This window comes from Ranitomeya variabilis, chromosome 2 (genome assembly GCF_051348905.1).
Source record: "Ranitomeya variabilis isolate aRanVar5 chromosome 2, aRanVar5.hap1, whole genome shotgun sequence".
In the NCBI taxonomy this organism is placed as follows: Eukaryota; Metazoa; Chordata; class Amphibia; order Anura; family Dendrobatidae; genus Ranitomeya; species Ranitomeya variabilis.
In genome coordinates, this window is record NC_135233.1 from 615,997,651 (window position 1) to 616,011,301 (window position 13,651).

Below are 13,651 nucleotides of genomic sequence, written 5' to 3' on the forward strand. Positions count from 1 at the left end.
ACAAGAATATAACTACTATAATACTGCCCCATATGTACAAGAATATAACTACTATAATACTGCACCTATGTACAGGAATATCAAAAGCACAAGAAGCAAGAGCCACCATAAATATCTGCACACCACCAGGATTAAAGTGAGAATAATATAAGCTTTATTGAAAACATCATTAAAAACAATTAAAACCATCTATAATACCCTCTGTACATCTGTACCTGTGGACCCTGTGTGCTGTACAACAACTCACATATAATAATGGAGCATGCACAAATGATGTAAACAGCTCTCAATACATTGCATTCAATATTAGCAATATAACTATCAGCAGTCCAGTTAATGCTGAACAAGGCTATCACAAGCAATATAGTGTAGCAGCATGCAAGCACACAATGAATCGTGTTAGAAACCCAATACCATGCGGCACCCCACCATAATATAACCTCCAACAGGATACCTATAGGTGAGAAGGAGCTGGTGACACATAATGCCCCAAAAACCAACAAGGGGGGAAGAAAAGATGAACAATATCTATATAATAGGCAAACAAGCCCTGCATAATTACCCTCCAAGTTGGTATGGTGGCAAAAAAGGTGCTATAAGGAGCACCAAAGAACCGTGCCAGCTGAAGGGGGCTGTGAGGCTGGGTCAACACAGGACAAATGCAACCGGAGGGAGAGCCCAAAGCGTGTCGCTGTTCAAGGACAGCTTCGTCAGGGGAAGTGCTTCAATATCAACAATGCAGCTTTTAAATACCTTATAATTACATGTGTGGTCTGCTCCGGTGTGTGGCTGGCAAGGAACGGAAGCCGGGGAACCGGAAATGACGTCAGGAAGAAGGGCAATGAAAGGAGTACTGAATAGAAAGGTGCGCATGCGCTGGTAAGAAGGTCAAAACAGCGCAAATGAATGCGAACAGCAATGTAAGAAAAAGGTGGGTATAACGGCTGTGCAGATCCCGGTGTAACAGGCCAGATTATACCCCCAGGCCAGACTATACCCGGGGTTAAAGTGGCCTAGGCTAGATTATACCCCGGGTATACTTTGGCCTAGGCCAAACTATACCCCGGGGTATAAAATAGCCTAGGCCAAAGTATACCCCTCCAGGCCAGATTATACCCCCCAGGGTAAGCTGAGGGAAAGCTGCTCATTCTTCTAGGTCACAGCTCCCCCTCCCATCGGGCACTGCTCCTTTTCAAGCTCCTCCACCTCTGGTGACGCCAGGGATCTCCCTTTCTAAGCCCCACCCCCTCCCTATAGTCACATGTGACATGAAATCTTCAGCCCTGCTCGTGCCAGCTCGTTGTCTTGGCGCCTTGGATATGCTTGGAAAAGGGCTTTGTATACCTAGGGGGCACTGACGAGCACTGAGGGGTGGGTGGGGAACCCCTTTACTGGTTGCTATGGGATATAGCATGATCACTCTATCCTAGCAACACCTTGGATACGCTTGGAAAAGGGGTTTATCTATCTTGGGGGCACCATTGCAGCACTGCGGGTGGGTGGGGAAACCTTTTACTGGTTGCTATGGGATTTTACATGATCACTCTATCCTAGCAACGCCTTGAATACGCTTGAAAAAGGGGTTTATCTACCTTGGGGGCACTCTCGCAGCACTTAAGGATAGGTGGTTAACCCCTTAGGTGGTTGCTATGGGATTTTACATGACCACTTTATCCTAGCAACGGCTTGTATACGCTTGGAAAAGGGGTTTATCTACCTTGGGGGCACCCTCACAGCACTGCGGGGTGGGTGGGGAACCCTTTTACTGGTTGCTATGGGATTTTACATGGCCATTCTATCCTAGCAACGCCTTGGATACGCTTAAAAAATGGGTTTATCTACCATGGGGGCACCCTCGCAGCACTGCGGGGAAGCCGGGGAACCCTTTTACTGAGGAAGGAAACAGCACAAAAATTCAAAAGCTGACTTAGGCCATAGTATACCCCCGGGGGATAAACTTTATACCAGGGGGTATAAAATAGTTTTTATAGTATTTCTCTAGGCCATAATGTTATCACTTCACTGTTTTTCTCACCCTATTGCTTATTTGTTGAAAAGTGTGCAGATCTGAACTGACAGTAGATGGCGCTGTCCTGTCAGTGCATAGTTAATGATAACTTGTTTTGTATGTTCTCTATGACACCTCTCTGCTCTCTATGACACCAAATCTTTTCCAATTTTGACAACCATGGAAGATCAATTGTATGACCAGCTTTTGAGATTCTACACTGCAACAGAACAAAGGTACCCTCAGTATACCTACGATCTACCTCCTGAGAAACGTGCAAATGCCAAGTCCCAGTTTAGACAAACAGCAAAGCCATATCGAGCCCAAGGAGGAATTGTTTATCATAGGGAAAAGGAGGTTCTTACTAAAAGTCGACTGCCAAATATCCTGAAGGCCTGTCATGACAACCCAATATCTGGGGGCCATTTTGGCAGAGATAAAACTTTAGCCAAAATCTCTGACCGGTTTTACTGGAAGGGAATGAAAAATGACTGCTGGTACCATAGTTTATATCAAGAATCAGCGCCGTATTCAACGCATAGGTTCAAAGATGGAACCACGCTGGATTGGACCTTATTTAGTTGTGGAATCCTTGACCAAGGGACGAGTAAAACTTAAGAACAACAAAACTGGCAAGATATTAAGCAACACATACCACACCAGCAACCTAAAGATTTACCAGGATAAAGAGGCTTCTCCACCATCCGATGATGATTATTCCAGTGACTCTGCCACACAGAAAAATAAGCAAACTAAGGCTTTCAACCTACTACCAAGTTCAAGAAGGAAGTATCTTAGCACCACTCTTGGCCTTACGTTTAGTAAGGTTGTATACTGTGGATGCAGACGAGACCTTGAACAACCACGGCGTACATATAAAACCAAAGGTGATGGAAACTGCTTCTTCCGGGCCATCAGCTACATCTTGACAGGAACAGAGGACAACCATTCCCTTCTCAGAGATAAAGTCATCCACCATATGAAAACTGACTTGACAAAAAAACTACAGGACTACTTGAACCAAAATGTGAATGAATATGTGAACATCTCTGGAATCTCTCGTGATGGAGTCTGGGCAACTGATGCAGAGATCATGACCATGGCGAATCTGTTGAGTTGCGACATAATAATCTACACAAACGTCGGTGACTCCATGGATTGGTTGACATATCCTGCAAGCTTCAATCTGCAGTCAACAACTGAACATGCACTGTATCTTGAAAATAAGCACGATCATTTCAATGTTGTTATCAGTGTTTAGCTTTAAACGTTAATTTGGTAGCAAGGACATGCTAGACTAAATGTCATAATACACAGAATGACTGTTGGGCGATTTGTTGCCCCAGATAATTGCATTGCATGATAAGTGACTTATAGCTAATGAGAAATTATTGCCCCCCCTCCCACCGCTAGGTGGTGCTGGCTCTGCTTCTACAAGCTCCAACGGCACTAGCCAGGTGCCGCTCTCCTCTATGGCGCCTGGCTGTGACGTCGGCGCATGGAGAGGCAGCGCCACCTAGCGGCAGGAGGGGGACCCCGTCTACCAGGAGACGGGCAGCGGCGGTTAGCGAGGGGGGGTAATCGGGCAGCCCCCCTAAGGTAACTATAAAATGGGGGGGTATTTGTAATGCATATGCATTACAAATACCCCCCTTTACAACTACTTTTGCCATGGGCAAAAGTTTTGTATAGTGGGAGGTACTCTTTAAGAATTGTCAGTTTGGTTTCTCAATAAAATGTTGAAGCATTAAGTAATTCTTGTGTATATCACTCAATGCAAATGATTTCATTGGGGTATAATATGAGCTGAGAGGTATAAATTGGGCTAGGCAACTTTAACCCCAGATTAGTTACATAATCTGGCCTGGAGGGGTATAGTTTGGCCTAGGCTATTTTACACCCCGGGGTATAGTTTGGCCTAGGCCAGTTTATGCCCGGGTATACTCTGGCATAGACCAAATTATACCCGGGGTTAATCTGGGACAGGGTTACTTTGGCCTGTTACACCGAGGAACCCTTTTACTGGTTGCTATGGGATTTTACATGACCACTTTATCCTAGCAATGCCTTGTATATGCTTGGAAAAGGGGTTTATCTACCTTGGGGGCACCCTGCTTGCTATAGGGTTTTACATGGTGTAAGTACCTTAGATTGATCATTTGAAATCGCTTAGCAACCAGGAAAAGAGTTCCCCAGCCTCCATGCAATGCTGCGACAGTGCCCCCAAGGTAGATAAGCCCCTTTTCCAAGCGTATCCAAGGCGTTGCTAGGATAAAGTGGCCATGTAAAATCCCATAGCAACCAGTAAAAGGGTTCCCCGGCTTCCCCGCAGTGCTGTGAGGGTGCCCCCAAGGTAGATAAACCCCTTTTCCAACCGTATCCAGGGCGTTGCTAGGATAAAGTGGCCATGTAAAGTCCCATAGCAACCAGTAAAAGGGATCCCCACCCACCCCGCAGTGCTGTGAGGGTGCCCCCAAGGTAGATTAACCCCTTTTCCAAGCGTATACAAGGCGTTGCTAGGATAAATTGGTCATGTAAAATCCCATAGCAACCAGTAAAAGGGTTCCCCGGCTTCCCCGCAGTGCTGTGAGGGTGCCCCCAAGGTAGATAAACCCCTTTTCCAACCGTATCCAGGGCGTTGCTAGGATAAAGTGGCCATGTAAAATCCCATAGCAACCAGTAAAAGGGATCCCCACCCACCCCGCAGTGCTGTGAGGGTGCCCCCAAGGTAGATTAACCCCTTTTCCAAGCGTATACAAGGCGTTGCTAGGATAAATTGGTCATGTAAAATCCCATAGCAACCAGTAAAAGGGTTCCCCGGCTTCCCCGCAGTGCTGTGAGGGTGCCCCCAAGGTAGATAAACCCCTTTTCCAACCGTATCCAGGGCGTTGCTAGGATAAAGTGGCCATGTAAAATCCCATAGCAACCAGTAAAAGGGATCCCCACCCACCCCGCAGTGCTGTGAGGGTGCCCCCAAGGTAGATTAACCCCTTTTCCAAGCGTATACAAGGCGTTGCTAGGATAAATTGGTCATGTAAAATCCCATAGCAACCAGTAAAAGGGTTCCCCGGCTTCCCCGCAGTGCTGTGAGGGTGCCCCCAAGGTAGATAAACCCCTTTTCCAACCGTATCCAGGGCGTTGCTAGGATAAAGTGGCCATGTAAAATCCCATAGCAACCAGTAAAAGGCTATAGTCTGGCCTGAGGGTATAGTGTGGCCTGTTATAGTTTGGCCTAGGCTGTTTTACATCCTTAGGTATAGTTTGGCCTAGGCCAAAATATACCCAGGGTTAAATGTAGCCTAGGCCACTTTAACCCTGGGGGGTATAATGTGGCCTGGAGGGGTATAGTTTGGCCTAGGCTATTTTACACCCCGGGGTATAGTTTGGCCTAGGCCATTTTATGCCTGGGTATAGTTTGGCCTAGGCCAGTTTATACCCCGGGGTATACTCTGGCCTAGGCCAAATTATACCCGGGGTTAATCTGGGACGGGGTTACTTTGGCCTGTTACACCGGGATTGGATCAGATGACAGTTCTGCATTGCACAACTGTCAGCGTATCCAGGGCACAAAGAGGAAAGTATGGCTCAGGTGGGCACAAGATTGAGGCAGATGGGAAATAATAAACCAACCACATAAGGTGAAAATATGACTGGACAATGATGTCCCAAATGCTGCAAAAAAAGAGTTTTTATGAGGTTAAGGCACATCAAAGAAAACAAAATAAATATACGTATAGTTGGTAATGTACCAATGAAAATGCAATATATGATACTCATTACTGCAATGAACCTGTGACAAAAACTGTACATATATAATAATTTGTACCAATACACCACAGAAAAAAAATATATATATATATTAATGAAAATTGTAAAACAAAAAAACTTTTTTCAATATATCAGAAAATGTCACAACAATGTATGTACATCGATTTGGTATCACGCGGGATTCACAGTGCAGGCTCAGTGCACATGCACTTTCAAAGTTCCATCATATGACATCACAGTCCAATTTAGGGATCTCCATATGGAACAAAGGTCCAGCCAAGAAAGGTCCCATGTCATATTCCGTATAGAATCCACAGATATCCTGAGCAATCATTGGAGAATCATGACTACTGACACACAAACAGCACGGGTAGTCAGTCCACGACCCTTAGTGACCGCTAAAAGGGCCCCTAATTTTAGGGACATACTCACGAGGAGCCATTACTCTAGGCCCACGTATAAACTTAATCGTGGTATTGTCCTGAAAGGCTCCTTTCCGTGTGCAAACTGTACGGTGTGTGCATACATGCACCCTACGCGTGACCCTTTTATTAATCCCACTGATCAGATGTCACATAGACTGAAATCATATATTAACTGTAGAACATCTAATGTCATTTACGCCATTATCTGTACTTGCCCTCGCATCTATGTAGGCCAGACCTCGCAGGAGCTGCGCCGAAGGATTCAGGGACATTTTTCGACAATCAATACAGCGGCAGCTGACAGGCATAAGGGTAAGACCCTAACAACGGTGGCAGCACACTATTTGACCCATCATGCTGGGAGTTACGCTAACACAAGGGTGATTGGTTTGGAACATTTAAAGATCTCTGACAGGGGTGGTACACTGCACAGGAAGTTGTTACAGGTAGAATCCCGTTGGATCTACCTGCTCCACTCTATGGCACCCCATAGAATTAATGAGGATCTCCTCTTCACAGGTTTTCTGAGATAATTGGTCTTCGCTTCCTCAGGACCTTTTCTTGGCATTTTGACCATTGGGTCATCTCCTTTCTCCGGAACGTCACATGGGCCGACAACAAGTCTCCAAGACGGGGGTGTGGAGACTGGATGAAATTCTTCAAATTCTTCATTTTGAGACTTTGGGGAGGAGGAAACATTCTGGATTCTATACGGAATATGACATGGGACCTTTCTTGGCTGGACCTTTGTTCCATATGGAGATTGGACTGTGATGTCATATGATGGAACTTTGAAAGTGCATGTGCACTGAGCCTGCACCGTGAATCCCGTGTGATACCAAATCGATGTACATACTGTAGCATGGCTAAAGGGTGTCTAATCGACGGGAGGTATGTATCACAGAGAAGGCTTGTCGCTGTGATGTAACCCGGAGTGTTTTCTGTTTCCACATAAAGCAATAAGGAGTTGCTTAGTATATTTGGGTCTGGGTTACGGGTAGCTATGAGAGATGGGAGGGTCTGGCTACCCATATACCTCACCCCTGGGTAAGGGGCATTACCATGCCTGTCTATGCTTGTTGCAGGACCTTTGGTGAGGTCACAACCACATGTCTGATCATGTGATGGGTTCTGGGTGTGGTTAGACCTATTAAAGAAAGCCTAATGCTAGCCTCCAGAGGGAGTGTGGGAATCTGTCATGGTGGACAGAGATCCCTGTGTCCAGGCGGGACACTACAGACAGGAGTCTGTGTGTGTGGCGGAGAAAGCCTCCACAGGACTGAGCCTGAAGGACTGGACTCTTGTATTTTCCTTTCCTGAGCTGAAGGCCATTTGTTTTCTGTTTTGCTGTATGGTTTATGGTGCAAATAAACCTGTGAACTTTTAAAGAGAACGTGCCTCCTGTTTCCTCCAACGCACCTGAGCGAGTGAATCCCTACAATACATTGTTGTGACATTTTCTTGTATATTGAAAAAAGTTTTTTTGTTTTACAATTTTCATTAATATATATATATTTTTTTTCTGTGGTGTATTGGTACAAATTATTATATATGTACAGTTTTTGTCACAGGTTCATTGCAGTAATGAGTATCATATATTGCATTTTCATTGGTACATTACCAACTATACGTATATTTATTTTGTTTTCTTTGATGTGCCTTAACCTCATAAAAACTCTTTTTTTGCAGCATTTGGGATATCATTGTCCAGTCATATTTTCACCTTATGTGGTTGGTTTATTATTTCCCATCCTTGTGGCCCTGTATTCTGCCTCAATCTTGTGCCCACCTGAGCCATACTTTCCTCTTTGTGCCCTGGATACGCTGACAGTTGTGCTATGCAGAACTGTCATCTGATCCAATCCCGGGAACTGCACAGCCGTTATACCCACCTTTTTCTTACATTGCTGTTCGCATTCATTTGCGCTGTTTTGACCTTCTTACCAGCGCATGCGCACCTTTCTATTCAGTACTCCTTTCATTGCCCTTCTTCCTGACGTCATTTCCGGTTCCCCGGCTTCCGTTCCTTGCCAGCCACACACCGGAGCAGACCACACATGTAATTATAAGGTATTTAAAAGCTGCATTGTTGATATTTGAAGCACTTCCCCTGACGAAGCTGTCCTTGAACAGCGACACGCGTTGGGCTCTCCCTCCAGTTGCATTTGTCCTGTGTTGACCCAGCCTCACAGCCCCCTTCAGCTGGCACGGTTCTTTGGTGCTCCTTATAGCACCTTTTTTGCCACCATACCAACTTGGAGGGTAATTATGCAGGGCTTGTTTGCCTATTATATAGATATTGTTCATCTTTTCTTCCCCCCTTGTTGGTTTTTGGGGCATTATGTGTCACCAGCTCCTTCTCACCTATAGGTATCCTGTTGGAGGTTATATTATGGTGGGGTGCCGCATGGTATTGGGTTTCTAACACGATTCATTGTGTGCTTGCATGCTGCTACAGTATATTGCTTGTGATAGCCTTTTTCAGCATTAACTGGACTGCTGATAGTTATATTGCTAATATTGAATGCAATGTATTGAGAGCTGTTTACATCATTTGTGCATGCTCCATTATTATATGTGAGTTGTTGTACAGCACACAGGGTCCACAGGTACAGATGTACAGAGGGTATTATAGATGGTTTTAATTGTTTTTAATGATGTTTTCAATAAAGCTTATATTATTCTCACTTTAATCCTGGTGGTGTGCAGATATTTATGGTGGCTCTTGCTTCTTGTGCTTTTGTGATTTCATATATCAGCCATCATTTTTGCACCCCCATTGATGATTTTGTTTACTATAGTAGTGCGCCAGCTATCCTAAATGAGTATGTGTAGGAATATAGCTACTATAATACTGCTCCTATGTACAGGAATATAACTACTATAATACTGCCCCCTATGTACAAGAATATAACTACTATAATACTGCGCCATATGTACAAGAATATAACTACTATAATACTGCCCCAATGTACAAGAATATAACTACTATAATACTGCCCCTATATACAAGAATATAACTACTATAATACTGCTCCTATGTACAAGAATATAACTACTATAATACTGCCCCTATGTACAAGAATATTACTACAATACTGCCCCATATGTCCAAGAATATAACTACTATAATTCAGCCCTCTATGTACAAGAATATAACTACTATAATACTGTCCCCTATCTACAAGAATATAACTACTATAATACTGCTCGTATGCACAAGAATATATCTACTATAATACTGCCCCATATGTACAACAATATAACTACTATAATACTGCATCTATGTACAGGAATATGACTACTATAATACTGCCCCCTATGTACAAGAATATAACTGCTATAATACTGCCCCCTATGTACAAGAATATAACTAACATAACACCGTGCTCCCCGATTCTCACCTGTTCCGATTGCAGTTAGAAACAAGGGGGTAAGAAGCAGAATATGCCGCAGACTTTCCATGTTCCGTGCGCTGCAGTCACCCGGTGGATAATGTTCTGTGTTTCCTCGCAGTGTGATCTCAGGTCACAGACGATGATAATGTTCTTGTTACTGTTTAACAAATCACAGTATAATTTCTGATCAGTCACCAGTGCCAATAATAGCCAGTAACGGAGCTACACCAAATATGTCTATAATCCAACGTGTGAGCACCTGCCCGTATACACTATAGGGTGGATGCAGCGGCGCTTTAACCCTTGAGCAGGAATTAATTTGTTTCATAGAGTAAAAGTTTAGTTATTTCTCATTCACCTATTTCATTTTTATAGGATGATATCTGCAGGCACGACCGATCTCTTCACCAGTGCAGGGGAGCCAGCTGTATGGCAGTGCCAGCGCTCGGTATTTCCGGCTATTTCATGGCTCACCAGGTGAGGTGGATTCTCTAAGCCATAGGTCAGGGTGAGATGCACGGGAAGGAGGAACAGTAGAGCTGGAGATGGTGGAAGCCACTTAGAACTGTGACAGAGGATGTGCAGACTAACAGCATGGAGGACCAGAACCAGGCTAGCAGATAGCCGCATTGATATAGCAGGACTGGGTGTGCGAACAGCAGATAGGCATCTACACAGGGGCGGACACAGACTGCAGAGGGCCCCTGTGCAAGAAATTTTCCTGGGCCCCCCCCCCCATACTGCAACAAAGTTATGTAAACATAGATGCTCCATATAACGCTGTGCCTGTGCCGCCACATATAATGCTCCATACAATTCATTATGGCCCCATAGATGCTCCATATAACGCTGTGCCTGTGGCGCCACATATAATGCTCCATACAATTCATTATGGCCCCATAGATGCTCCATATAACGCTGTGCCTGTGCCGCCACATATAATGCTCCATACAATTCATTATGGCCCCATAGATGCTCCATATAACGCTGTGCCTGTGGCGCCACATATAATGCTCCATACAATTCATTATGGCCCCATAGATGCTCCATATAACGCTGTGCCTGTGCCGCCACATATAATGCTCCATACAATTCATTATGGCCCCATAGATGCTCCATATAACGCTGTGCCTGTGGCGCCACATATAATGCTCCATACAATTCATTATGGCCCCATAGATGCTCCATATAACGCTGTGCCTGTGCCGCCACATATAATGCTCCATACAATTCATTATGGCCCCATAGATGCTCCATATAACGCTGTGCCTGTGCCGCCACATATAATGCTCCATACAATTCATTATGGCCCCATAGATGCTCCATATAACGCTGTGCCTGTGCCGCCACATATAATGCTCCATACAATTCATTATGGCCCCATAGATGCTCCATATAACGCTGTGCCTGTGGCGCCACATGTAATGCTCCATACAATTCATTATGGCCCCATAGATGCTCCATATAACGCTGTGCCTGTGCCGCCACATATAATGCTCCATAGTCCATACAATTCATTATGGCCCCATAGATGCTCCATATAACGCTGTGCCTGTGCCGCCACATATAATGCTCCATAGTCCATACAATTCATTATGGCCCCATAGATGCTCCATATAACGCTGTGCCTGTGCCGCCACATATAATGCTCCATAGTCCATACAATTCATTATGGCCCCATAGATGCTCCATATAACGCTGTGCCTGTGGCGCCACATGTAATGCTCCATACAATTCATTATGGCCCCATAGATGCTCCATATAACGCTGTGCCTGTGCCGCCACATATAATGCTCCATAGTCCATACAATTCATTATGGCCCCATAGATGCTCCATATAACGCTGTGCCTGTGCCGCCACATATAATGCTCCATAGTCCATACAATTCATTATGGCCCCATAGATGCTCCATATAACGCTGTGCCTGTGCCGCCACATATAATGCTCCATAGTCCATACAATTCATTATGGCCCAGCCCAGATGCTTCATATAATGCTGTGCCGCCACATATAATGCTCCATACAATTCATTATTACCCCATAGATGCTCCATCCATAATATGGATGGAGCATCTATGGGGCCATAATGAGTAATGGAGCATTATATGTGGCGGCACAGCTTTATATGGACTCCCTCCCTATAAAGCTGTGCCGCCAGATATAATGCTCCAATTCATTATGGCCCCCATAGATAGATGCTGAGTGTCTGATGCTCCATATATAACGCCTGTGCCGCTCAATTCATTATGGCCCCGGGCCCGGCCCCCAGGGCCCCATAGATAGATGCTGAGTGAGTGATGCTGCTCCGTCCATATATAACGCCTGTGCCGCCGGCGCCACATATAAATGCTGCAATAAAAAAAAAAAGACATACTCAGTCACCTCGGCTCGACTCTCGTCTCTGCCCGCCCGCTGGTCCTCACCGTCCCGTCTCTCCGCACTGACTGATCAGGCAGAGGGCGGCGCGCACACTATACGTCATCCGCGTGCCCTCTGACCTGAACAGTCAGAGCGCAGAGACGGGACGGGATTGGAAGATGGAGCGGCGCGTGGATAGTGGACAGGTAAATATACTCACCTCCTGCTCCTGGCTCCTTCTCCCAGACCCGGACTGTGGACAGATCATGGTCTCCGCAGACTCCGGGCAGTGGCGGGCGCTGGGCACGGCAGCTTCTGAGGCTGCTCCAGCGGTCATGTCACTCGCTGGGTACCGCGGCGCCGGCCCGGCGCTCATTACAGCAAGCTGAGCAGGAAATTCAGGAATGATGATCCACGCGTCGCAGCGGCAGGCAGGCTGCAGTGCAGCAGCACACTGAGTCACAACAATTGTCGATTGCCGACGTGCCGTGCATGTCCGTCGGGTCGGGCCCCCTCCCCGCTCTGGGCCCCGGTGCGGCTGCACCGGTTGAACCGGCGGTATGTCCGCCCCTGCATCTACATGAAGTAGAGCAGATTGTGGGAACAGCAGGGTCAGATTGCAAACAGGCATCTTGATAAAGCAAAGATGAGTGTGTGGACAGCACCATGGAACAGCAGAGATGTATGTGTCAGTAGGCACACATTGTGAAAATGGAGTAAGAATCCAGTGATAGCAAAGCTAGGGTAACTATGTGCCTTAACAAGGAGACCGCACAATCACAGTGCCAGGGGTCAGTATACACCATGTATGACCCTACAATCTTACAGAGCAGGCGGTCAGTATACACGATGTATGACCATACAATCACACGGAGCGGGCGGCCAGTATATGCCATGTATGACCCTACAATCTTACAGAGCAGGCGGTCAGTATATGCCATGTATGACCCTACAATCACACGGAGCGGGCAGTCAGTATACGCCATGTATGACCCTACAATAACACAGAATGGGCGATCAGTATACACCATGTATGACCCTACAATCACACTGAGCGGGTGGTCAGTAAACACCATGTATGACCCTACAATCACACTGAGCGGGTGGTCAGTATACCCCATGTATGACCCTACAATCACACGGAGTGAGCGGTCAGTATACCCCATGTATGACCCTACAATCACACGGAGTGAGCGGTCAGTATACACCATGTATGACCCTACAATCACACTGAGCGGGTGGTCAGTATACCCCATGATACATATCAGATATAGCAGTGTTTTGTGTTGTGAATTCTGCTCTTGGGCTCCCTCCGGTGGTTGTTTGTGGTAGTGCAGTTGTCTCTGGGTTGTAATCCAGGGCAGGTGTTTCTCCTGATTGCAGCTCTACTAGGTATTTAGGTGTGCAGGATCCATTAGTCCTTGCCAGTTGTCCATTGTTCTTGGAGGGATTGCATCTCTGTCTGGCTCCTCATGCCCTGCTGTCAATTCAGCTAAGATAAGTGACTGTTTTTTTGTCTCTGCAGCACACATGCAGTGTGCTTTACAATTCAGTGCAATTCATTGTGTTTTTGTCCAGCTTAGACTTTGTTTGGATTTTTCAGTCATGCTGGATTCTCTGGAGAGGCAGATATACATTCTATGTCTTTAGTTAGATGTAGAATTTTTGTATTATCTGCTGTGGATATTTTTAG

The 13,651-nt window shown here is 45.8% G+C and overlaps 1 protein-coding gene and 1 long non-coding RNA gene across 3 annotated transcripts in view; one reads left to right on the forward strand and one right to left on the reverse strand.

Moving 5' to 3' along the window:
• Window positions 1-13,651, reverse strand: part of LOC143807350 (fatty acyl-CoA hydrolase precursor, medium chain-like) — a 155,681-nt gene that overhangs the window by 134,944 nt on the left and 7,086 nt on the right. For both annotated transcript variants that reach the window (XM_077288794.1, XM_077288795.1), the window contains exon 2: window positions 9,606-9,756. In XM_077288794.1, the coding sequence (XP_077144909.1) occupies window positions 9,606-9,666 (61 nt within the window). In that variant the 5' untranslated portion in view covers window positions 9,667-9,756. The remainder of the gene's footprint in view (window positions 1-9,605; window positions 9,757-13,651) is intronic.
• Window positions 9,985-13,651, forward strand: part of LOC143807353 (uncharacterized) — a 53,172-nt gene continuing 49,505 nt past the window's right edge. The window contains exon 1 of the long non-coding RNA XR_013221707.1: window positions 9,985-10,076. This is a non-coding gene — a long non-coding RNA (uncharacterized LOC143807353). The remainder of the gene's footprint in view (window positions 10,077-13,651) is intronic.